The sequence below is a fragment of the Rasamsonia emersonii genome (assembly GCF_000968595.1).
Source record: "Rasamsonia emersonii CBS 393.64 chromosome Unknown ctg1118621762355, whole genome shotgun sequence".
NCBI lineage: Eukaryota > Fungi > Ascomycota > Eurotiomycetes > Eurotiales > Trichocomaceae > Rasamsonia > Rasamsonia emersonii.
The window spans coordinates 1-25,007 of record NW_013562572.1 but is presented as its reverse complement, the minus strand read 5'-3'; the positions used below and the strand labels follow the sequence as shown (position 1 = coordinate 25,007).

The 25,007-nt window shown below is 50.0% G+C and overlaps 9 protein-coding genes across 9 annotated transcripts; 5 read left to right on the top strand and 4 right to left on the bottom strand.

The window, feature by feature from the left end:
* Positions 1 to 72: 72 nt before the first annotated feature.
* Positions 73 to 977, top strand: T310_10054 (Glutathione S-transferase; the record flags this gene model as incomplete). Its single annotated transcript, XM_013467516.1, has 3 exons — positions 73 to 119; positions 175 to 548; positions 607 to 977. The coding sequence occupies 3 exons, from the start codon at positions 73 to 75 to the stop codon at positions 975 to 977; spliced, it is 792 nt and encodes a 263-aa protein (XP_013322970.1).
* A 2,373-nt stretch (positions 978 to 3,350) lies between these two features.
* Positions 3,351 to 5,677, bottom strand: T310_10053 (Lipase; the record flags this gene model as incomplete). The annotated part of the gene is made up of 3 exons (XM_013467515.1): positions 3,351 to 3,386; positions 3,679 to 3,689; positions 3,739 to 5,677. 3 exons carry the CDS (start codon positions 5,675 to 5,677, stop codon positions 3,351 to 3,353), a joined length of 1,986 nt encoding a protein of 661 aa, XP_013322969.1.
* An 862-nt stretch (positions 5,678 to 6,539) lies between these two features.
* T310_10052 (Methyltransferase) lies at positions 6,540 to 8,257 on the bottom strand (the record flags this gene model as incomplete). Its single annotated transcript, XM_013467514.1, has 9 exons — positions 6,540 to 6,570; positions 6,643 to 6,809; positions 6,894 to 7,143; positions 7,209 to 7,349; positions 7,432 to 7,469; positions 7,526 to 7,548; positions 7,613 to 7,777; positions 7,859 to 7,974; positions 8,004 to 8,257. The coding sequence occupies 9 exons, from the start codon at positions 8,255 to 8,257 to the stop codon at positions 6,540 to 6,542; spliced, it is 1,185 nt and encodes a 394-aa protein (XP_013322968.1).
* Positions 8,258 to 9,176: 919 nt separating this feature from the next.
* Positions 9,177 to 10,613, bottom strand: T310_10051 (uncharacterized protein; the record flags this gene model as incomplete). The annotated part of the gene is made up of 3 exons (XM_013467513.1): positions 9,177 to 9,208; positions 9,381 to 9,997; positions 10,093 to 10,613. The coding sequence occupies 3 exons, from the start codon at positions 10,611 to 10,613 to the stop codon at positions 9,177 to 9,179; spliced, it is 1,170 nt and encodes a 389-aa protein (XP_013322967.1).
* A 612-nt stretch (positions 10,614 to 11,225) lies between these two features.
* T310_10050 (uncharacterized protein) lies at positions 11,226 to 12,765 on the top strand (the record flags this gene model as incomplete). Its single annotated transcript, XM_013467512.1, has 2 exons — positions 11,226 to 11,549; positions 11,692 to 12,765. 2 exons carry the CDS (start codon positions 11,226 to 11,228, stop codon positions 12,763 to 12,765), a joined length of 1,398 nt encoding a protein of 465 aa, XP_013322966.1.
* Positions 12,766 to 12,855: 90 nt separating this feature from the next.
* T310_10049 (uncharacterized protein) lies at positions 12,856 to 14,507 on the bottom strand (the record flags this gene model as incomplete). The annotated part of the gene is made up of 4 exons (XM_013467511.1): positions 12,856 to 13,636; positions 13,776 to 13,826; positions 13,882 to 14,303; positions 14,334 to 14,507. 4 exons carry the CDS (start codon positions 14,505 to 14,507, stop codon positions 12,856 to 12,858), a joined length of 1,428 nt encoding a protein of 475 aa, XP_013322965.1.
* An 813-nt stretch (positions 14,508 to 15,320) lies between these two features.
* On the top strand, positions 15,321 to 15,814 carry T310_10048 (uncharacterized protein; the record flags this gene model as incomplete). Its single annotated transcript, XM_013467510.1, has 2 exons — positions 15,321 to 15,415; positions 15,463 to 15,814. 2 exons carry the CDS (start codon positions 15,321 to 15,323, stop codon positions 15,812 to 15,814), a joined length of 447 nt encoding a protein of 148 aa, XP_013322964.1.
* Positions 15,815 to 19,996: 4,182 nt separating this feature from the next.
* On the top strand, positions 19,997 to 21,784 carry T310_10047 (Oxalate decarboxylase; the record flags this gene model as incomplete). The annotated part of the gene is made up of 8 exons (XM_013467509.1): positions 19,997 to 20,306; positions 20,348 to 20,443; positions 20,494 to 20,509; positions 20,557 to 20,728; positions 20,779 to 20,846; positions 20,903 to 21,023; positions 21,072 to 21,576; positions 21,633 to 21,784. The coding sequence occupies 8 exons, from the start codon at positions 19,997 to 19,999 to the stop codon at positions 21,782 to 21,784; spliced, it is 1,440 nt and encodes a 479-aa protein (XP_013322963.1).
* Positions 21,785 to 22,304: 520 nt separating this feature from the next.
* Positions 22,305 to 24,267, top strand: T310_10046 (Eukaryotic translation initiation factor 3 subunit EifCd; the record flags this gene model as incomplete). Its single annotated transcript, XM_013467508.1, has 2 exons — positions 22,305 to 22,509; positions 22,577 to 24,267. 2 exons carry the CDS (start codon positions 22,305 to 22,307, stop codon positions 24,265 to 24,267), a joined length of 1,896 nt encoding a protein of 631 aa, XP_013322962.1.
* Positions 24,268 to 25,007: the final 740 nt, after the last annotated feature.

The window sequence follows — 25,007 nt, the reverse complement described above, 5'->3', positions numbered from 1 at the left end:
CACTGAGAGATAATAAATCGACATTATATAACTGCCGTCGTCAATTCCCACGAAAGAACGGGGGTATGTGCAATGGCTGACACAACAGAAAATCGGGATGTCAAGATTACGCTTTACTGGTGTGGTCACTCCCCAGATAGAAATGAATATTCCTTAATTGACCAGTTGCAATAGGCTTAACGAGTCTCGCGCCCAGAACATCCTCTGGCTGCTGGAGGCCCTTCAATTACCGTACCAGCTGAAACCCTTTAAGCGCGGCCCTGACGGCTTTGCACCCGCCGAGCTGAAACAGATCCATCCACTCGGCAAGTCGCCCGTCGTCACCATTGAGCGTCCAGGGCAGACACAGCCATTGGTGCTTGCTGAATCAGGCAATATCATCGAGTACCTCGTTGACCATTTCGGCGGTGTCGAGAAGGGCCTCGTCCCTCAGCGCTATGTTGACGGCAGCGGCGAAGAAACCGAATCCTGGCTGCGATATCGGTTCTTCATGCATTATTCCGAGGGAAGCTTGATGCCGAATTTGTTGCTGGCATTGATATTAAATAGTGCGTACATACGACTGTTTTATATAACTCACCGATTCTGACTAACTTTAATAAAAAGACCTCCGAAACGCACCAGTCCCGTTCTTCATCAGACCCTTCATCAGACCCTTCACCAGAATGATTGCTAACCAGATCCAAACCTCCTTTCTGGACAAGCAATTCGCTGTCCATTTCCCGTTCTTGGAGAATCAGCTGAAGACTGCCCCAGGTGTGGACAACACTGACACTATCAAGCGTGGTGGGCTTTGCGGCAAGGATTTCACTGCAGCCGACATGCTGATGAGTTTCGGCCTCATCGCTGCCACGGAATTTGGCTTGATCACCAAGGACAAGTTCCCGGAGATTGTGGCATATACTGAGCGAATCAAGGCGGATGAGGCGTACAAGAAGGCAGCGGCAAAGGCTGCTGAGATTAGTGCTTCTCTGTGATGTTTTTTTTTGTATCTCATGGTTAATACCTTGTATAACACTCCTCTCTGATCGCTGTATGTGCTCACCTGTCTTTGAATTATAATGATCAATCTCTATGATAATATACGATGAACTAATAGACTACATTTATTGCCAAAGTAGAACTATTCAAATCAGACCCCTAATCTGACTTGTCTTTTGGCAGTCCTTTTTTGTAGGCGAAATAGAGAGATACAAGCTAAAAAGAAAGAGGATTACTTATTAATGAATGTAAGACTTATATATAGCCTGGGGTCTAGGCTTATTGAAAAAAAAAGAAAAGAAAAAAGAAAAGAAAAGAAAAGAAAAGAAAAAAGGTGAATATAATACTCAAGGCCCATAGAACTTGTAGACTAAAGGTAGATTAGCTTTACAACCTAGGTATAGACCAAACACGTAGCTAAAGGTAAAGGTATTAAAACCCTTTTGAGGGATGCTGAGTCTTAGCAACTAGTTCTAGTACCATTCTTAGTTATTAAATAAGACCATATTATATCCTAAACATCCCGTCATGCTCTACTACTGTATCCTCCCCAAGGCCTGTACGGACTGGATGTGTTAGTAGATAACAACGTGGCTGCGCTGTTTTCCTCGCGTTGATTACAGCCAGTCCAGTTAGGGCATGACAGTATGCTGGCAGATAATCTATGGAATAAATAGTTGTATTCTCACAAAAGAGCTTTTTCTACCAGAATCTCCTCCCTTTTCGGTTTAGTTTCGACTTCCCCCACCCGTTTAGTATGGTAGAAGAGAACACTCAGAAAATTCTAAGAAGCCTTCCACTAAAGCTTTAGTTAAAGCCTTCCCTAAGCTTTAACTAAAGCCTCACCCAAGTGTTCCCTAAGCTTCCCATAAAGCTCCCTATAAGGCTCCCTACAAAGTTTATTATGAAGCTTCATATAAGCCCTATAATAAAGCCCTATGGGCTTCACTGGGGCTTCGCTATAGGCTTTACAGGAAATTTATTTATAGGGACTTAAGAAAACTTTGATATTTTTTCCTTTACCACGTCAAAACAGATACTGTATTACCCCTACTCCGGCGTAGGAGTCAGACGAGATCCATTCATAGGTCCACGGGTGCATGCCAAGGCTATCCTTTTCAGGGTTAGTGCTTACATCACGTCGTGACGTTGGTGTAATTTGGCCCATCAGGCGGGTCCCAGCAAGGTTGGTCTACACTACACTATACACTAATGCAGTGTCGCCAATGTTGGCTGCCGTACTCCGGAGTAAAGTAACCACTACGAAGCGCTCATCACCTTCAATCCTTGTCTGCAGTCGATCGCTTCGCAACTTGGGCACACGGGCATACGGGCAAATAATAAAATGACCAGGTGGTCAGATCCTTCTTACGGCCACCACTTTTTCCGTGCCAATGGGATAGCTCGCCAGGTGGGTGATACGCCTGGCTGAATTCTCCTGACACGCCTGCTTCAAGAGGGGTTCAAGGCTTATTCTCCCCTTCATAATAAATAAAAAAAGGCTGAAGGCGCCAGCCTGCTTTCAAATAGGCTCGCTGATAATATCTCGATGAAAAAAAAAACAAGAAAGAAAGCGAGAGAGCAGAAAAAAAAAGAACTCGATGAACATTCATGATTATCATACGTGGAAAAAAAAACGCCTCATTTCTCCATCCAGCACCATAATTTGGTTGGACGAGCTCTTCTTCCCCTTCTCGGCATGGGAAGAGAAACTGGGGTCACCGGGGTCGTTTTCGCACAATACTGCCCGCCTTCATTTGTCTCCGCTGGCTGGGCAGCGTGAGACCGCAGATACTGGTGCAAGATCCCTCGAGCATGACCCGGACGGATATGAGGACCCTGGACCGACTGTGGCAGTGGTTCGAGGAACATCATGAGAGGACCATCCAGCTGGCGTTTCGGATCTCGAAATTGAACATCCTGCGCGATCTGAAGAGCGAATGGCACCTCTTCCATCGGGCGTATATGTTGCTGAATGACATGTTGAACAATGAATGGGAAGCCATGGGCCATAACAGGATGGAGATGATCATCTAGTGAAGTAACCTTTCTTTTCTTTCTTTTTTCTTTTTCCCCCTTTTTTCTTTTTACTTATATATGATATACAAGCCTTATAAGTTTCACTTCGCTCTGCAAGGGCTTTGCTATGGGCTTCACCATCGCCTTCGCGGGGGCTTACAATTGGGGGTTCTAGCTTCCACAAATCATGTAACAGTGCGTACAAACTGAAGTTGATGTTCTATAGTACATGTGTCGAAATGTCAGAAGAAGCAACCTCATGTTGACTAGGGAGACCAGTAAGTGAGTGCATGGGAAGAGAATATACAGACTCCATCACTTTCGTTGTCACAAACTTCCCATAAATCTATCTAGAGAGCTAGAGGGAACATGTGATCATGCCCTATCTATATATATTATATCAGATAGAGTAGCTAAAAAAAATATCAGATAAAATGGCTCACCAGTAAACTCTCTAGTTAACGAGAACAAGGATTCAACTATGTTGCCAGTTCTTATAGGAAATAAGCCCTTAAAATAAATATAGGAGAATTATTGATATCAATTACTAAGAATAAACAGAGGGTCGGAAAGAAAAGGAAAAATCCAACACACTGCGAACAAACAGGCGGGCTCTTGCTTAGAAAATTAAAAAAAAAAGTACTGACACATTTGAAAGTATTTATGTATGTACAGTACATTCACATTATCTATAGTATATGTAATATTATGTCCACATATATACCTACCGTCACGTACAACCCCTCGGAACCCGACACACAGCCCTCGCATCCTCCGGCACCGTCCGCCAAATCACCTCCAGCACCTCCCGCCCAACCTGCTCAATAGCATCCATCGCCCAGAGCACGTCCAGATGCTCGTACTCGTCGATGATCTTCCAGTGCACCAGCCGCACGTGCGGCTCGCGACCGTTCTGCAGCCGCCGCAGCAGTCGCCGTCCGTCTACGAGGTCGTCGGCCCCTGCGATCCACAGCGCAAACGGGGGTACTTGCGGACCGTACCATGCGTTCGAGCCACGCTCCTCGCCGCTGTCGTCGACGTCGACGAGTCCGTCCGCGTACCGCCGGTCTTCTTCTTCTTCCTGCTGGCCCTGCTCCCTCGTCGAGAGGATGCATTTCTGCCGCGCGAACCCGTCTCGCCCCAACCACCAGCGCATGCTCTCCGCGCTGACGTACACGGGCGCAAACTGGAACATCCGGTCGCGCAGAGCCCGGTCCCATCGTACATCGGTCCAGCCGAATAGATACGAAAACACCCGGTACCCCAGCGCGCCGTAGACCCGCGGAGGGAGAAGCCTGTGCATGGTCATCATGAACGGGATAAAGGCGTGGATGCCAAAGCACAGCCGGAACATGCTTGGAGAGAGCATGCTCATGAACCGAAAGTACATCTTCTTGATCAGGGGCCCCGCATAGGCAGCCGGCGCCAGAGCGCAAAACACCGAGATGCGCTCCCCCAGCTCGGGCCGTTGGTCCTTGGCCAGCGCGACGAGCGTCTCCGACGTGCCCTGGCTGTGGCAGACCAGCGCCAGCTTCTCGAACCCCGTCTCGTACAAAACTCGAGACACGAGCGCAGGCAGGTCGAACACGCCCATATGGCGGATATTCCAGGCCCACATGCGCGGATCCGAGTATGACAACGTCGCGTGCTCCGGGTCGAACCCGCAGCGATTGTTCCCCAACCACACATCATATCCGGCCTTGCACAGATAAAACGCCAGACTGTCGTCGTCATTGGTGCAGTACGCGCCGGCGCTTTGCAGCAGGCCATGGATCAGCAGGACAGGGTACCGGCGGTTCGAGGACGGGAGCGGTCTCTCATTTTTGTCGTAGAACACGTCTGGCCGACGGGGACCTCTCTGCTCAGCCGGCAGCGGCGTATACTCCTTCGGATTGTAGACATGCCACAGCGTGAGGATGAAGCCATCTTCCGTTTGCACTTTGAACGTCTCCACATCGAGACCAACCCTCCTCGCATAATATCCCACGTCGCATACGATCGGGTCCTTTCCCCCTTCCAACGGCGGGAATTCATCTTCAGCAGCCCCGTCCTCGCAATCTTCATCCTCTGCAGTCTCCAAAGTCTTGGTGAGGTCCTTTCCCAGCGTCTTCCGTTGTCGACGCTTCCACCTTCTTGCCGCCTTCTGCCTAGCAGTCCTCCTTTCCCTCTCTTCTTCATGGAACCGTCGCCGTGTGGCTGGGTTCCGCCGCCATAGTCTCGTGCCGAGGTTTCTCAATCCAACCGAAACGCCACTTAGGCAGGAACCCATCACAATGACGCCCAGGAAGGACAGCGACAGACAGAAGGAGATCGCGCGGAGAGCCTGCCATTGCATGCTGCGCAGCAGCGACGGAGGACCGTACGTAGGAAGAGGGGGGAAGAGCGGGTGGGTGTGCGCCGCGGCATCGAATCGACGCGCGGGCTGCATCTCGAGCTGCTTTTCAGTCGTCACCTCCGAAGACTCTGGCGATGGATCATCATCGTCCGGGACGACGACTTTCTGGTCCCCATCAGCAACAGTCTGGACGATAGCATCTCCCGCCGCGGCGTTCTTTTCGTCCTCTTGGCTGCTGCGACGACGCAACGACAGCTTCTGCTGGTGAAAGCGGAGGGCCGCTGCAAAGGGGGTTCCATGCCGGACGGAGGTCGAGGTCGATGCGAAGGTGGCAGGTGACATGTTCACGTGGGCGAAGGATGATCACGGCATTATTAGCATTATCATTAGGATATCGTCACATTGACATTGAAATCCAGTAACAGCGGAAAGAGGAATTTCTCCAAAGGACGCCAGACGAAGCAAAAAAAAAAAGATGAATATATACCGAAGAACGAAAGAAAGAAAGAAAAGGCGAAACTGAGTCTGGATGTTCACAGTTTCCAGGAGGTCGAAACTCCGACTAATCTCGGGAGACACGTGCTCGCGCTTATCGCCGGGTCACGTGAGAAGCCACTGACGAAGCCCACGTGACAGGAGCAGCTGCATAGGTAACCAATAGATAGCAATAGGCTGCACCAGATAACTGCTAAAAATATCAAGAAATGAAGATACGCCCTACTCCGTATTGTTCTCTGTGTCAGCTATCAAATATCAATCAGTAGATCTTCACATGCCAGTGGCAAGTACAGTAAACTTCGCACGTGCGGAGCCAAGCGGGGAGGACCGCGCTAGTTAAGTCTATTTGCTAGCTGGTCGATGATTGGACGGGGTGGCGAAGGACAAAAGGAGCTTCAAAGGACTCTACCTACAGTACTTTATACTGGGTAGGTAGTCTCTTTCTTCTTGTCTTCTACAGCTTTAGATCTTAGTTACGGCAACCAAATAGATTCAGTTTTTTTTTTTTCGACAAGACAATTAATTCTATGACTAACTAGATAGGGGCTCTCATATGACAAAAAAGAATGGAAAGACATCAGAAGAACATCGTGAAAAAGTCATGGAGAGGTGTCGTCAATATGATACCATCGAAAAAGAAAAAAAAAATCAGTTTGCTTCGCGGGTAGTAAATAGCACCCGACGGCAATGAATGGCGCACTGTAGTTCACTCAGGCTTTCTACCGTACACCACCCAGCTAAGAGCAGCAGTTAGTTAGGTCTCTTAAGGAAGTAAATAATACTAAAAGCCAGATCAATAATTAACTTACAAGTCCATTATTGCATGGATATCGCGATTCTTGAGGTCATTTTTAGCCCCAGCAGCAAGAACGGTGACTTCCTCCGGCTTCCAGTTTTCGTATCTCGTCAGCACGGCCATGGCGCCTCCCTCGAAAGCTTCCGAGACGATCACGCGAAGCCAAGCGCCGATTTCTTTCTGTTAGTCGTTAGTAAATGAAGAAGGGAAAAACGAGGAGGAGGAGGAGGAGGAGGAGGAGGAGGAGGAAAAATCATCACATACGTAATATGGATCTTTGGGCCAGACACTCATCGGCACGGGGTATTTCCGAACATGGATATCCACAAACCCGGCTTCACGGAACCACTCTTCCAGATATCGCCCGGGGCTTGCTGGGTATCCTGCCCTCTCAAAGGCATTTACTACCTCTGTATAATACCTCTGAAGGGCTGTGCCCTCAAGACTTCCATCCTCAGACCGAATCCGGCAATCCCAGTCCTGGAACTCGACCCAGCCTCCAGGCTTGGTGCAGCTGATCATCAATCATATTAGTAGAGCCTTCGCCAGTGGCCTTAGCGAGTAGAGAGAAGAACTTACTTATAGGCCTGTCTTATCAACTTCTTAAAATCCTTGATCGAGTGGCATAGGTACCGAGCATGGATAAAGTCAAATGGAGTCTTCTCGTATCCCCAGTCATCTTCGATATCGTCGACGAGGAATTTTACATTTGGCGGAACCCTTTATAGGATTATTTATTAGCTGTCTTTTTTCAACTATGGCAGCGCCAGGGGTGAAGGGGTTGGGGAGATTGCTGACTTACATAGTTGGCTGAGTAGGACTCAGATCATTGCCAATGACCTAAAGAGACATCTTAGCCACTGTATTGTTTCTCTCGCAGTAGAAGGCTAAATTACCTCTGCGGAAGGATACTTGTCGGCTGCAGAATAATGCCAGGTAAGTCTCAGGCAAGCACAATAATAGGATTGTTGACCACTCCTTACCGAAATCAATTGCCCATATTCCAGTCCCAGTCGCAAGGTCAATGACCCGCGATGGTGACGGCCCAATAGGTGCCAGAAATAGCTTTCCTTGCATCACCTTCAGGCACAGTTCATGTGCCATGTCTAGTCGATCGGACTCGTCTTCATCATTTGGTAAGAGGTACTCTACCAGGAGGGTATGTGATTAGCAAGGATACCGAATCAGACGCAGGATTGTTGGTTCGTTTGGGAAATAGGTGGGCTTACTTCCATCACGATAAGCGTGGTAGCGCCTGCCATTCTCAATACGGTAGTCCTGCACGGAAGAGGTCAAGGAAGCAGTATAAGTGGAACTGACATAAAATGTCAGTCGTACTGTATGGCTGCAATAGAGGTAAAAGCAGTCACGAACAGCTCCTCTCCGTAAGCAGAATCATTGTCAGTAGCCTGAGGTCCACAAAATCCGTTAGAAATCACGATCGTTATGGAAATGTAGAGATCACACTGAGTTGGTTGCATTTTACTAACCCGAGAGTCCACCTCGATGGGATCTTCACCATTCCGGTCACTTTGGATAGTAGGCCCGCTTTCGCCGGTAGGCTTGCTTGGGCTGGCAGGCTTGCTTTGGCCAGTAGTCTCCTTTTTTTGCGCTGGAGTTTTCGCCATGGTCGTGTCGAGTCCCGGTGGTATGGTTACTGGATAACACAAGGAAGCAACAAAAGAGCAACATTGACGGACTCAAACAGGGGTTGTAACCGAATTAGCGCTTTTATAACCGAAATGGATTGCCACGGCCTTTGGTTCAGTGCGGGGACATTGGATCGTTAGTCGCATCTGTAGCGAGCCGAAAAGGGAAAAAAGATAACAACTAGTTACTCGAACAGGTTACCGATAGGCCTATTTCTCAACGTCTTATTGGGTATTCGATGCATTGATTACGTTATTTTCCCTGAAGACAGACGGTGAGTACGCCGTAGGCAACTAGTTAGGTGACTAGTTAGTTTGCTAATTAGCAGGAGGGGCATTATGTGGCCGTCGACCATGTGGCATGTGCCAAGTGGGAAAGCATTCTTCGACGCGATGTGTTGAGTTCGGCATTTGTTGTTCCCGCGCCAATCGTAACGCGCAAACATGCGGAGTAGAGAGCTCTCCAGCGGGCCGTTATTAGCCCCCGCCGGTTCTTCACTTCTTGGAGAGCCCCAAGCTAGTTCTTTTTGCTCCTCATCTGCGTGTAGTCACGTGACCGGGTAAAACGGCCACGGAAATGTTTATCTGATGAGATACATTTCGAAAACAAACAAGTTGGACTTGACTATAAACAAAAGGCTTCATTACGCAATTCCAGGTTATTCTTCTTCGCCAAGGAGAGACCCTTCGTGCACTGAGGTATTTTGATGGCATTATAAGCCTGGAATCCATCATGATATTTCCTGCCCTCTCATGACGGGAGTAAGAGGATTTTCATTCTGCTACAAGCAGAGATTATTCATACTACTTATACGGAGTATAGACAATGTTTCATATCTTGCTTGCTTGCTCGCCTGCTTTCTATCGCTATTCTATGGTAATACCACACAATCGACTATCAACCAGCCCATCCATCATCGATAAAGAGGTCTATAGAAAATCACCTCATTAAGACCTCATGATAATTCTACAGATTCGAAAGTATTTGCTCATTAATAACTTGAAGTTGTCCTGCAGGCGTTGGCTTCACCACACGTCATCCAGCCGGACGAAAAGTCGGGACTCGACCAAGGTCAAAACACCATCTAAACTGAGGACACACCATTGGAAGTAATATTTTCCGTCCCCCGGGCCAGCCTTGGCGCCAAGGTCAGCTTCCCCAAGATCGCAAACGAGGACGCACCGCTGGCCGCCGGGATATTGTTGGCGAGCCCCCTCTTGGCCGCAAAAGCGAGCGTCGCGAACTTGATCGCCTCCTTGTACGCGGCCGGCATCCCGAATTCGTCGCTGACGCACGTCTTCAGTCCGTGAGTCGCAAGGCGCTCCGTCAGGAATCGCATCAAGGTCGTGTTCCTCGTGCCCCCGCCGCTGGCGACGACTTTGGTGACGCTCGTTTTCGGCAGGATAAAGTCCACCAGCGCCCGCTCGATCGAGGTGGCAGTGAACATCGCCAATGTCGCCAGGAGGTCTTCGGTGGAAGCGGAGGCGTACCGCTCGAGAATGTCATCGGCGTAACGAGAGCCAAAGTCCAGTCGCCAGGCCGAGCGAGGGGGTTTGCGCTGGAAGAATTCATGAGCTTGCAGTTCGGCCAGCAGAGGCTCGATGATCTGTCCTCGAGCCGCCATCTCGCCATCCTTGTCGTACGATCGTCCAGTGCGCGCTCTGATGACATGGTCCAGCATCACGTTGCCAGGGCCGGTGTCGAAAGCCATCGTCTTGCTGCGATCGGCGTCGGCAAGCTGCAGATTGGCGATACCGCCATATTGAGCGTCACAGTCGGACCGTCATGACGGAAAGCAACAAAGTCTAGATACTGCACCAGAGGCGCCCCCGAACCGCCGAGAGCGTGGTCGACGGGCAGGAACTGGGTGACAGTGGTGATGTCAGTCAACGCCGCGACCACGCCCGACTCGACGATAAAAAAGCCGCAGGGGAAGCCCCCTTTCGTCCAGAGGTCCACCAGACTCTTACTGCCGCTGGATATGTAGTCCGCAATCTTTTGTCGGTCTGGCGGTTCTTGGTAGACAGTCTGACCGTCATACCCCAGAACCTCGACCTCCTCCGGCTTCACACCCGCCTTCGCGAGCAGCTTGTTGGTGGCCTCAGCATACACAGCTCCGGCAGCGTAGTTGACCCGCGTCATGTCGAAGAGGGAGAGCTGGTTGTCGAAAGCTCGGATGACCAACGGGCGAAGCTCATCCGGCCAGTCCACCGTCAGAGCGTCGACGAATTTGGGTCGTGACGGATGGCCATCTTGATCAATGTCGATGGTGCACAGGACGGCGTCGACTCCGTCAAAAGAGGAGCCGCTGTTGAGGCCGACGATGTAGGGCATTGCGATCCGAAGGGTGAGAAAAGAGGGGAATTCGAACAGAAAGCAGGCAGTCAAGAGAAGACCCCGCTAACGACCTGATTTATATCAGGAGCGTCCAGACCCCCGGAGTCCTTGTTGGCGGAACCATCCAGACTGAGCGACCCTAAGGCTTGTCTATTGTCCACCAGCGATTGCAGCTCAAAACAAATCCCGATACCGCACTGACAACCATCCACTTCTCCACTCACTGCATCACCATGTCATCGGCGTGACTGACTGGCTTCGGGGAATGCTCCGACGGAGCCTTCCGATCGAGAAGCCCTATGCCCAATCAGGCAACTCAGCGGACTGTCAGTGGATGTCGAAGTTGCGGAGGCGCATTTCTGATGGGTCGAAGGAAGCCCGGTCCACTCTGCTGCAGCTGCATGCATGGCTAACTACCCCAGAATTCTTACCCCGGACTGGGGAAGAACGGAGGAGGCTCGCTGCTGGCAGTACGGAGTAGTATAAAATCCATAACGATCAACCACGACACTCTTGACCATGCCATGTCGCCCATTGTGATCTTTCCGGTGATATTGCTCGAGCGTGTATATCGTTTTTGTTTTTATTTTCTCGTCTGTCGGCTTTTCCATGCTCAAGACAAACTTCAAGGCCTATCGATGGGCCATCTTCTGCTGCGCCGTATCCTCTCTAGACGCCCTCTGTTACGGGTATGACCAGACATATTACACTGGCATTCTGGGCATGCAAACCTTCAAGAATGACTATGGCTATCTCGATCCAGCCACCGGAAAGAAGGTCCTCGCCACCTCGTTTACCGCCGTCACGACATCCATCATCTTCGTGGGCGAATTGCTGGGCGCGCTCCTCGCTGCTCTGATCAACGACCGGTGGGGTCGAAAGGCAGTTTTTCTATTCGCCTCCGTCTCCATCATCGCCGGAGGTGTTGCCCAAGTGAACGGGCATTGAAGGCGTCATCATCCTGGGCCGGCTCCCGATCGGAAACGGAATCGGCAACTTCACCGTCACCTGCCTGCTGTATATCGGTGAGATCGCGCCGCGGCAGGTTCGCGGCCCGGCCTTAATGATGTTCCAGTTCATGCAGTCGTGCTCGCAGTTGGTGGCCTCTGGCATTGACCAGGGCACCAACAGCATCGACTCCTCCGCATCGTACCGTATTCCCATGGGACTGCTGGTCCTCCTACCGACGCTGATGCTGCTGGGATTGCTGGTGATTCCCAAGAGCCCGACCTGGTACATGAACAAGGGCCGTCGCGCGGACGCGGAGAAAGCCCTTCGCGCCATCCACAAAAGCAACCCTTCTTACGACCCGGCCACCGACCTCGCCGCGTTGGATGAAGCCGTCCAACGGGAAAGAGACCGTCACGAAGCAGCATCTGCCGCGTCATCGTGGGTGGTATTGTTGAAAGATCCGATCGAACGGCGAAAGCTGGTCTATTCGTGCGGCTCGATGTGTGCACAACAGATCAACGGCATCGTCTTCTTCTACTCGTACGGAGTGATCTTTGCCCAGTCTATCGGGCTGTCTGAGGCCTTTACCATCTCCCTGATCACCAACGTCCTGCAGGTGTTCGCGGTCGGTGCATCCGTTCTCCTGGGGAACAAGGTCCGGCGCCCGACGAATCTTCTCGTGACGACTGGGATGATGTTCTGCGCGTACATCATCATCATCGGTGGAATCGCGACCAGACCGATCACCACGAGTCCTGCGATTGCGATCGTGGTCATCAGTTATGTGGTGATCGTCGCGTTTAACTTTGGCCTGGGTCCGTTGGCCTACACGGTGGCCAGTGAAGCCGCTGTGGGCCCGAACCGGAACAAAATCATGTCATGCTCAATCATCACGTTCTTTCTGACAACCTGGGTCGTCTCTTTTACCGCACCGTACCTATATTACAGTGAGAAGCTGGGACCGATGCTGGGATTTGTCTATGCCGGCACCACCGTGATCTCTCTGCTGTACATCTGGTTCTGCATGGGCGAAACCGCGGGTCGATCCATCCTGGAGGTTTCCTTGTTCTTTGAGAAAAGGATTCCGGTGCGCCATTGGCGAACCCATGTCTTTCCACAGGAGGAACTGAGTCGCGATGAAGATAAGAGAAGTTTGGATGGGAAGAACCATATGTGTGAGCAAGTAGAAGAGCCGTAGAACTAGACTAGGAACGCTGATCCAGGTTTCAATTTCACAAAGTGTAAATTGTGCCACGTTGACCTTTAAGGTATTGCCACAGAGTTGATTTCATTCGGTCCCTGTCAAAGGTGTCGAGTTCTGGAAATTGTGTCTGATATTCGTCAAAATTTCCAGGGTCCGGAGGATGCCTTGAGAAGTTTCTGTAACCCCAGACAGAATTTCCTCTACCATATCTAAGAGTTCACCGATCTCGGCGACATCCCGGAATGGTGCCGAAAAAGAAGGTGCCGTCTGCACTGATAGCAGGACGGCATAAGAGCCGACCAGCAGCTGGATGTCGCACCAATTTGGACCAGCCCGTGGCATAGGCACCTGACGCTGATGCTGGGCCAAAGTGAGAATGATCAGCTTGGCGCTTTCGATGCAGTCCCGACATGAAGCGAAGACCCATGGTTTTAGATGCTGCTCTGCGACAGCACTTACCCCTCCCGGCGGGGTTGTCGCCAGATGTTCCAGATCTTGGTATAGGACGAAGTAGAGCACAGGCCGGTTGAGGAAGAAAATACAGGCATGATATCTCAAGGACAACTCTTTCTGACGTGTCGAGATAGCTGGAGTGAGAAGTCTAAAGCTTCTCGCGTCCCGAACATACTGCAGATCAAGCGGCAGGGACCGATACCATGACTCGATCTCCAGAGAGATCTCCGTGATCACAGGGCCAACATCTCGTGGCTGGCAATAGGCTTGATCTGTGATGAACATCCGACCTAAGATTCGATTGAGACATGATCGGAGCCCAAGGTTCGCAGAAAAGTAGTAGTAATCTGGCGACTGGCCTGAACCGGCCTCTAGGCGTCCATCATGCATCAGGCTTGGTGACTGGACATCACTGTTGTTAAGTAGCATGCGTGGCACTCTAGTCGATGGTGTGCCGTCTATCTCAGTGAGAATAATTGTCGCCGTCGTTAGAGACTAATCGAAAAAGCAGGCCAATAGCCAATGTCTGATTCAGCGCCCTGTGTCCTTACCTTTGCAGCATATAAAACACTTGACTTAATAGAAGGACTGGGATTTCAGGCCTGTAAAAACCTCGTCAGGACGGATTGCAAGAGGGAGTACAAGTGGCAGACATACAGGCGATCTGTGCGCTTTGAGAGCCGGTCGATTGCAGGATCGACGCTCTGGAGCATGCCAAGAGCATAAAATGGTTTCGCGAAGATATAGAGGAATATGTGAGCAATGATTAGCATACACGGTACAGCGATCTCGTCTGCCTCTAAGTGCACTCGCCAGAGATGTTGCAAAGCCAAATTGAAGCAGATCTCCGACGGGGTACAGCCCTTGGAACCCACTTGCGCTGGCAAGGATCTGAATGCAATCGTATACATCAGAAGTATCTCCAATGGAAGATCACTCAACCGCAGGGGGGCTTCTTTATTCTGCAAGAGGTCTGATAAGTTTTCAATCCGTTCGGCTTCTTCTGTAACCCGGTCCCGGGAAGAGAGGGCGCTAGTCCTCAGTAGCATGACGAAGGAGATTGGTAATTCTGAGAGGATCTTATCCCAGGTCCGTAAGCATTGACTTACGAGGGATATGGGCATTTCAGCCTGGGCCAAATGCTCCGGCGAAATCTTCATCCCCGTGAAACGACTATCTTGGTTGTCCGCATCCTTCAAATAGCGAAGCACGTCCACATCAGGGATGGTCAATTTCACTCGCAGGCGCGACCCAGTACTGGAGAATCTTATGGCCGGCGCCATGATAAAATTTAGGAATCCTGAAGAGCCCCTCAGGTCTGTGATTCTGTTCCTCCCGACCGTGGGCACTTGACGCTCTTAAATGTCGGCATAAATGACTCTTGATATGACTCTTTCTGAGAGTAGCTCCGTTGTAGGCTGACGTGGGGGCTTGATCAAGTACTGTCTTCACTAGATCCCGATGTCATATGGAATCTTTGTAAGTCTGAATCTAGAATACTGATATGCAGTGAATTGATTTTATTTCCCGGCCTTGCATGAGTCATCGAAGAGAAAATATTCTAAAAAAGGAGTCTAGAAAGGCTTTTTCACAGTCTAAATTATGATAGGACATTCGCCATCATCATTCATCCACCTTTTCATGTTCTATGACATGCAGCAGTCAACTATGCTGTAATACAGTCTTGTTGGCAACTTCTAAATTATCTTCAAGGGGCTAACGCCTAGATCAATCCGTAGAGCGGATATTGCGAAGCATTCATCTTTGGCCAAGTCACACAATCATCCTTGTTGACAGGGATTATATCAGTCGCACGATATGTGAAGAACCGTCTATAATAGCGCTCTAGTCTGTATGTGACGGCCTTCATACAATTGCTATTGTTGCGGATCAGCTAACTCCTCTGGTTCTTGAAAATATCATCATTTCGAATAGAGCCCATTTCTTTGGTCCCTATCAATTTCTCTTGATATATGGAAGCATGGCCTAGCAGACTTGAGCCTTTCCAGTAGCATTTCATTCCAGGATATCTTCTATTTCATCTAGAGCTTCTTGAGACTATAAATTCCACTGCAACACCTGCAGGCTAACTTGAAATGGCATCAAAAGGAGTGTCCTTGAGAACCCGTTCTTTTATTCCTTTGGAGGGCTTAGTGGCTGCTTTCCCAAGGAGGCAGATGCTGATGCGAAGGTAAATAGAATATTTTAGTTAAAGCCCTTTGAATTTTTCTTATAGAGCATTCCACCAAGCAATATTAAGGTTAACCCTGACCCTGACCCTAAACTTTCCAGACTATCGGTACCAGAACCAGGTTCTGCCATACCGGTTGAAGGCAGAGACAGTGAAGTGAGCGGTGCAATAAACGGGTCCAATATAGGATCCAGAAGTGATGTGTGGACCATATCCGCTGAATTATTCCCCAGTGGAAAATCAAGACTGGCAACTTACCCCTGGTTATCACATAGAGACAGTGCAGGATCCCAAATAGCCAGATCAAGCAGGAAAGATTCTAATTCCATACTGTCTATGATGAGTGCTGTGCTTTTAGAGAAAGAGGCTTTCTTTTTACCCAAGGGGAGTATTAATTAAAAGATCTAGCTGGCTGTCTAAATAGCATAAAGCTATCGTGCAGTTTATTTTATACAACTTAAGAATAAAACTAGATTTATACAATATCTAAAAATATCTTAAAGATAGATGAGTAGAAGGAAATCTAGATTAGGCATTCTACTACTCTTATAAGATTATATAGGTCAGAAGAAAATAAAATTGAACGACAGCATCTCGTTCAGAAGCCCAACCTCCCTGTCGACAAGAAATCCCTGTAGAATTTAAAAGAATTTATTCAGAAGAGTTCTACTCGCAATTTAGTCCTTAATGGAAACATCACCTGAGGGACTGACAGTGTTGATTTATCACTGCATTGTCAGGAAAAATGCGCTGATAGATCGCATTCATTCGAACACTATTGATGGCATCCAGGTAGCCTATCCTGAATCTCCAGCACGAGTACCTCGTGAGCAGACGGAGGTAGCCACCATGTGCATGTCAAAGCACCCAAGAATCTAAAGATTGTTCCATGTTTAGATATATTTCCCCACATTATACTTAATCTCCACGTTTATATTACTCAACCACCACGAGGAGCTCTCCAACTCTGTCCTCGTAATGACAGAAGGACATTCCATATGTATGTACCTGAGGTACTCTACTCTACCTTGAGTCCTTCCCCGCATTTTGTAATTATGTTTTTACCCGCCTCGTCAGATTTGGTAGAATTGGCTCACACCACCTCTTTCCCCATGTCCCTTCCCTTTCGAAACTTCCCCTCTCTACTCCTCTCTTCTCCTCTCATCTAACGGTAGTCTTGTCTGTGATCAGGCTGGATATTAATCGTGCGCAAACCTGACCAACCAAGTCCTATTAATATTAATTAATGTTACAGAATCCTGATCTTGCTGCATATTGTTACTATTATTGTCACGAGGAAGATAGACAGACAGGCAAGGATGAGGGATAGATGGATGATGTTGACACGCGGGCGGGAGAAAGAATTGCCGGACGTCACTGTATGTAGACCCTGGATTGTATGTATCTTCTACCCATGCTTGTCTTGTGCTATATTCGGTACTACGTAGGCATCTACAGTACATGGGTAGCGAGTCTTCCTACCAATGTACCTACGTGTACATGCTCCGTACAGGTTCAGTTGTGGTGTAATAATAAACCGGATCAAAGAAAAAAAAGAACTTCCAGCTAATATTATCCGCCAGTGACATACTACTCCCCATTATTACCCCGCATTTATAGTGATAATTGTTGTTCTTCGATTCTATTCTATTCTTTCTTGATTTCATATTATGTAAGTCATTCTTCTATCATGACGGCAATAATAAATATCCTGAAGCTTACGCACCGTATGGGCATCTACCTGCCTTCTTGGGCAGTGTCGCGCGAGAGCCACTCCTCCAACTGAGTTAAGCTATGACGACGACGGGAAAAAAAGATTACACCAGAGCCTATGGATGGATGGATGGATGCGGATGCAGATGTGGATGTGGAGCTGGACAGAGGACCTTGCTCGAGATCTAGAATCGGAAAAATAATGGACAATCGGATTATCGGCATCAATGCTCTTAGCTCACTAAATGACAGGTCAAACCCCAGCGATTAGGCATGGCCAAGCTTTTCGACATACCCCACATAGGTCAGCCACTGTGCTCACCGCTATCGTGTGTCTGGATAACGGCTGTGGTCTGTCATTTGAAGACATCCACCGGTCTCTGCGATGTATGTACCTACGTACAGTACAGTACATGTGCAGTACATGGCAGTGCATCTGTCCAGACAGAATAATAATTGCCGCACAGAACTGCAATCTAGACTAGCTAGTAGTCTACTCCGTAGTCCCTGCTTCCTTAGCAGGTAGGACTTGTTGCAGATCCCTAAGTCCTTACTCCGTAGGCAGTGACACCAGCGCCAGGACTCGGGTACTATTAATAGCAAAATATGCTCATTGCTCGAGTTCAACGGTCTCAGGATTCGGCAATCGACCACGCGATCTGCGTGCCGGACAGCAGCACTACCTCCATCCCCCCCAGGATAGATTACTCCGTACCAGCGACGACGGGACAAGTGAGGGTATTACCCTCTTCGTCAGGTTGATCATCTGATTGATAATCGGAATGTTGATGCCTGCAGCCTAGCATTAGATATACGGAAACTGGAGTATGTCTATCATATTCTCTGTAGGAAAATAATGCCAATGCTGTCGACGGACTTGGAGAGTACGGAGCAGTTTTATTCCTGTTTGAAGTTTCCCTTTTCTTCCGATGATATGTATGACGAGTGGGGAGCTACGGAGTATTATTGCACACAGTAGTTAATTAGTCCTTTTTTACTCCGTAAACCAGCAACCATTTCTAGACGCTCTGTACAGTATGACGAATGCCCCAGGCATCCGGCAGATGCATGTCTCGGCTCGCTTAGGCCTCACCGCCCCCGCGGGTGCCTATATCTAGGCTTGCGGCCCGTAGGGCTGTTTGTAGGAATCAAGCCGTTTCTTCATCTTCCACAGAGCCCTCATCACATGTAGGTACCTACATGTACAGACATCCTGTCTTGTGACCTCCTCACCTTGGCGGTCAAAAAAAAAAGAAAGAAAGAAAGAAAGCATTACTTTCTCCATATTCTTCTCTCCCTTCTCAAAAGACCCAGCCTCTGCAACACTCCGAAGAGGGATTTATTATTAGATACAACAATCATACCACCCACCTATTCAGCACTGGCTTTCCAAGCAGCCAGTCACTACCTACGTAGTCATCCATCGTATGTACAGTCGATAGTATTACTTACCCCTCGTGCGGGGACAAATTCACAACTGCCAAGGGTCCCTGTCCCTGTCTAGAGTCTACCACCCCTTGCCGATGCGATGAGGGGAAGGAAAGCAAGCCGTCTTTCCCGCGGAATCTAAATTAATAAGAAAAACAATGTTAAAAATAAATCCAAGAGAATTGATTCCCTGCAATAAGATCGACGGTCGACAGTAATTCGCGCGAAATGATCTAGCCAGGTAAGTACTGTACTGTACATACCTACCTAGTCAGGTAGGTGAGTGAGTAGATGGCTGGGCGAGTGGAGACGATAAACAAACAAGCTTGAATCCTTCCAGTCCTTCTTCAACTTTAAGTTAATCAATAGCAAGGACGACCCATCGAAACTCCTTTTTTTTTCGTCATTGTCATGCACTACTGTTTTTGTTTTAAAGCTTGGCCCAGAAGCTGGCTCGTGGTAGTCTTGCTTAAGCAGTTTGGCAATGTCAAACAACGGGACGTCCCACGTTCTGGCATCTGCAGTACCTACAGTGTACTTCCTTATGTATGTAACGTACATACCTAGGTACTTTGTAGGCAGGGAAGTTCGCTTGTCTCGGCCGAAAATTATGCCGGAATGTAACTCCGTTGAGAGAAGAGATATCTGTCTGCCTGTGGTCCTCCTTCGCAGTAACTATGTATCTACTGTACTGTACTGTACTGTACATACGGTCAGCACTTGCTATGGGCTAAAAATGGAACGAGGGAATTAGATCATAGCCTATAAGTTAGTATATCGATATGTGGAGAATCGTCTCACAACCCGGTTCGATAGGTGGTAGTAGCCAGAAGTGGCAGCAGCAGCAACAGCAGCAGCAGGTGTCAGGTAGTAATGATCATTGATTGATTGTCTGATTGTCTGTTAACATTAATCAATCACGTCACCCTTAATCTCCTTCATATACCATTAGAAAAAAAAACTCCGACAGAGGTCTTCAACGATCCCTCAAGGCAGGGTTGCAAGCAGTGTTGCAACTTAGTATTGCATGCATAATCAGGTTTCTGCTCGGACCTGGCAGCAGACATAGATCTAGAGTAGTCTGCATTAGTTAGCGTCATTGATCCGCATGGACAAGTGTGGAGCACAATGCTTGAAGACATCATGCTTTTGTTTCGGTGTGATTAATCGCTCCTTGCGTGCAGTGAGGGGTAATTTGACAGTGACTGCTATCGAGTGCAATGCCTAGGTACACAAGATGAGGAGAGGGAGCTGTCAGCTTCCGACCATTCCGGCTTGACGTAAATCAACAAAATAGAGCTGCGAATATAAAGAATGGGATGATCTGCAATTTTTCAGTGAGAAATGCCGTCACGAGGGACATTTGCCAGAAGACTCTCTCATACACACTTGGTCACAGTCAAGAACAGTTCCTGATCAAGGCCCGACATTTCTTCCACCATGGGCCGATTTAACGCCTTCTCCGGCGCATTGCTCTCGCTGGCAATCCTTCCCCTCGCCAATGGCGCCCCTGCAGCCGTCTCGTCCGCCTCCGCCAGCAGCAGCCCTAACCCTCCCCTGAGAGGCTCCGAGGACCTCCTGGGCTATTCTCCCTCCAACGTGCTGACGACGGAAAACACCGACGACGTTCCCTACCAGCCCGTCGAGGGACAGAATCTCGACGCCATTGACGGCTTCTATCTCGATTTCGAAAGCGTGGAAAACCCGCAGCCCATCCGCGGATCTAAGGGAGGAACCGATCCCGGTCCTCGTAAGGTCTCCGACCAGCCCAGACGTGGCGAATGCTGACAGAAAAAGGCAATGACAACTACGACCGCATCAACAGCGACAAGCTCGCCCCGCCAGGAACGGACAGCGGCTCGACGATCAACGCGCAGTGGCCGATGGGTACGTCTATCCCATTTGATCTGACAGATCTGCGTACTGACCGTTCACAGGCCTCAGTCATAACAGGTCAGCCTTGACGCATCTTTTAAATTTCGTTCGTCTAACTTATGCAGACTCGGCCTCAATGGCGCCGGTTGGGCGCGACAGGAAAATACAGAGGTCATGCCGGCTGCAAAAGCGATGGCCGGCGTCGACATGAGACTCGAGGCGGGCGCCTACCGGGAACTGCACTGGCATGTCGCGTCGGAGTGGTCTCTGGTTCTGAACGGCAGTGCCAGGATTGCGGTAAGCCGCTCGTTGTAGTCTAACTTCGCGTTCCTGAGCTGACCGGACAGGCAATGAACGAGGAGGGCCAGACATTCATCGACGATGTGTCCAAAGGCGATGTGTGGTTCTTCCCGCCGTATGTGAAGTCTTGAAGTCCCCGATGATATTTACGTGAATCTGACTGTTCACTAGAGGCGTACCTCATTCCATCCAGGCTCTCGAAAACGGAACGGAGTTTCTTCTGGTTTTCGACGACGGCTCATTCTCAGAAGACAACACTTTTCTAACTTCGGACGTCTTCTCCCATCAACCGGTAAGAAAAGGCTCCGCACGGACTGAACGACGAGCTGACTCGGGGTAGAGAGAGGTGCTGTCAAAGAACTTTGGCGTCCCCATCGCCGCCTTTGACAACATTCCCACCGAGGAGCTCTACATCTTCCCGGGAACCCCAGCACCGAAGGACATCCAAGAACAGAATGTCACCGGGTCAGCGGGCAGCGTTCCCAAGGAACAGAGCTACTCATACCACTTCTCGGAGCAGCCCGCTCACGAGGTCCCCGGAGGCAGCGTGAAGATCGTCGATCCATTGACCTTCCCGATCGCGTCCAACTTCTCAGCCGCCCTCGTTACCGTCAAGCCCGGCGGCATGCGCGAAATCCACTGGCATCCGTCCAGTGATGAGTGGTCGTTTTTCATCCAGGGCAAAGCCCGTGCCACCCTCTTCTCGGCGCCCAGCAGTGCCACCACGTTCGACTATCGCCAGGGAGATGTAGGTTACTTTCCCAGGTCGAACAGCCACTATGTCGAGAACACTGGCGACACGGATCTGATATTCCTCGAGGTGCTCCAAGCCGATCACTTTAGCGGTGAGTTCTTTCCCTGTCCTTCTTTTCTTTCCTTTTCTTGTCGCTGACGTTACCAGACATCTCCCTCGGACAGTGGATCGGCTCGACGTCGAAGCAGATCATCCGCGACAGTCTCCGTCTGAGCAACGAGACGCTGGACCAGCTCAAGACGGAGAAGCAGTACGTGGTCGCTGGATCCACCAACCTGACGTCCTTCACGCAGCCATGATCATGTCGATATGTACATGACTGGAATATTCAGGATATACCGTAGTTTATGTTCCTTGATTCGTGTCAGTTTCTGTATATAGCATGTGGGGCCACGATCTGACTGTGACTTTTTTGGCCTCCAATATCAATTCTGTAATGTCGCGTGTCTGAAACGAATTTAATTCTTTTCATTTCTGGATGCATCTGTATGAAGCAACGTAGAACTCGTAGAAATTGTCAGCCAAGTCGATGGAAGCAGATGAGAATCTCCTAGTAACTTGGGGGCTCTAAATGTTTTTGGTAAACGAAATGCCGGCAGAACGCAAGGCGGTGAGGGCAGCCCGCCACACGCCTTTGGCCCACAAGCGCGCGACTAATTAGGCGGCGAGCAAAGCACAAAAACTCGAAATTATTCCGATAATCGTCGACTCCTCCCGCCTTATCATTTCCTGGCCGCTCCTTTCTGAGTCTCACCCTTCAGAAAGGACAGGAAGAGGGAGATTTGGACCTTACGTCTCGTATCCTCCATATCGACCACCATGGCTCCCATTTCTCTGGCCAACATCGTCTCGTCCCTCCCGTCGGAGGACTCCTGGGGTCCCCCCACCTCCACCGATAACACCCTCGATGGCGTGCCCTACGCCCCCTTCTCCAAGGGCGACAAGCTCGGCAGAATGGCCGACTGGACTGCAGAGAAGGATCGTGAACGCGGTGGCCGACAGGCCTACAACCGGAATTTCAGAGGTGAGTTGTGGCGAGTTTTTGTTCTGTGGTCTTTTCCCCAAGGACTCCGTCGCTAATGTCTCTCAAGACCAACAGGTGTATGGCGCAGGAACCTCCAGTCTCTTCGCCGTCCAGGTCGCCGAAGACGAGTCCTCCTTCTCTGTTGTCGACAACACCCGCACGTCTGCAAAGGCCCGTGGTTTCGGCCGCGGCGGTGGCACCATCTTCCGCGGCCGTGGCCAGCGTGGCACCCTCCAGCGCGGCGGCCGGGCTGGCTTCCAGAGAGTCGGTGCTGGGCGAGGCCAGGCTGGTATCTACGACCAGCGCGTTGCCCGCGGTGGACGCGGTCGTCGCTTCGGATGGAAGGACTACGACAAGCCCCAGCGGAACCGGGACAGCTCCGTCAACATCCGCCCGGAGTGGACCCTGCTCGAAGAGGTCGACTTCAACCGGCTGTCGAAGCTGCATCTGGAGACGCCTGATGGCGACGATATCGAGAACTACGGATTCCTCTACTACTACGACCGGTCGTACGACAAGGCGCCCGTTAAGGGAGCCGAGCGCAAGCTGCAGTCCCTCGAGCGGGCTGCCTATAACGTGACCACCTCGTCCGACCCTGTAATCCAAGAGCTTGCGGAGAAGAATGAGGCCACCGTCTTTGCCACGGCCGACATCCTGTCCATGCTGATGTGCGCGCCGCGCAGTGTGTACTCGTGGGATATCATCATTGTCAAGCAAGGCGACAAGATTTTCTTCGACAAGCGCGAGGGCTCCTCGATCGACCTGGTCACGGTCAACGAGAACGCGGCAGATGCGCCCCTGGAAGTGTCCGAGTCCGGTGGCAAACAGGACGCGATCAACACGCCGAGCGCGCTGGCCCTGGAGGCGACATTTATCAACCACAACTTCGCGCTGCAGACGGTGTCCGAGTCAGACACGAACAAGGTTGAATTCGAGCACCCGAACCCGTTCTACAACGCCGCGGAGGAGACGGAGCCTCTGGCGTCGAAGGCGTACAAGTACCGGCGGTTCGACCTGTCGCTTGAGAAGGATGAGGAGCCGCTGAACCTGATCGTCCGTACGGAAGTCGACGCGGTGTTGAAGAGCTCCACCGGTGAGAACCAGCAGCTGGTGATCCGGGCGCTGAACGAGTTCGACCACAAGGCCCAAGGTGCAGGCGGTGCGCTGGACTGGCGGACCAAACTGGCGTCGCAGCGGGGAGCCGTCGTGGCGACGGAGATGAAGAACAACAGCTGCAAGCTGGCGCGGTGGACGACGCAGGCCATCCTGGCCAAGGCGGACGTGATGAAGCTGGGGTTCGTGTCGCGCGCCAACCCGAAATCTGCCGCGGCGCACGTCATCCTGGGCGTGGTGGGCTACAAGCCGCGCGAATTCGCGGCGCAGATGAACCTGAACCTGAGTAACGGATGGGGTATTGTGCGAACGATCGTCGACCTAATCCGCAGCCTGGACGAGGAAGAAGAAGAAGGCGAAGGCGAGGGCGAGGGCAAGGGCGAAGGCGAAGGTGCCAGTGAAGGCGCCAGCGGCGAAGGAGAGAAGAAAGAGGAGGGCGAGAGCGGCGAGAAGAAGCAGCAGCAACAGAAGCAGGAGCAACAGCGCAGCGACGAAGAAGAAAAGATCAAGAAGTACGTCCTCGTCAAGGACCCGAACAAGCCGGTCATCCGGCTGTACAGCGTCCCGCCCAACACGTTCGAAGAGGACGAGGCAGCAGAAGAGAAAGAGGATGAAGAAAAGGGCGAGGAGGAGGAAGAGGAGTAAACTGGAAAGTAAAAAGTCAATTCCAGCAGATGATTTTTAAAAAAAAAAATATTAATTGTTCCTTGTGTAGGTAGTGTAGTACCTGACCTTTTCGATTCGAATTCTTGAGTCTTCAGTCTTGACCTTTTGAATTCAACAAGACCGTGATATGATATGAGATGCGATCGGATGCGATCTGTGATGTGATTTATGGATGTGATGGATGTGATGATGTGTACAGTACAGTACGTACGTACGACAGACACGAGACTGTTAGAGATAGAAGATAAAGGGTTAAACCACCATCAATCATCATGGGCATATAATTAATCCCTCTTCCTTACTTGTTTAAGATAAAAAAATAATTACCAGTACAGTAGTAAAAATAAATTATCAGTGAACACACACAGGCAAAGCAAAGCCAAGTAACCAAGTACCTAGACAATAAAATATGAAATTAAAAAAAAAAAGAAATACGCAAAGCAGAAGCAGAAGCTCTTTTTTTTTAAAAAAAAAAACAAAATTCCCCTTTGGTCCCTTTTTCCTTCTTTCTTTTTCCGAAAATTGAAAAGAAAAGGATAAAAAAATAGAAGAAAAGGAAACCCGTACTATATTCGCCCTCCCGCGTGTATACAAACAACTCATTAATTAAATCCTTCAGGGGGATTGCTTGCCTAGTACGCATCCCATCCCATTCCAATAGTTTTGTGTATGTGTGTATGTGTGTGTGTGTGTGTGTGTGTGTGTGTGTGTGTGTGTGT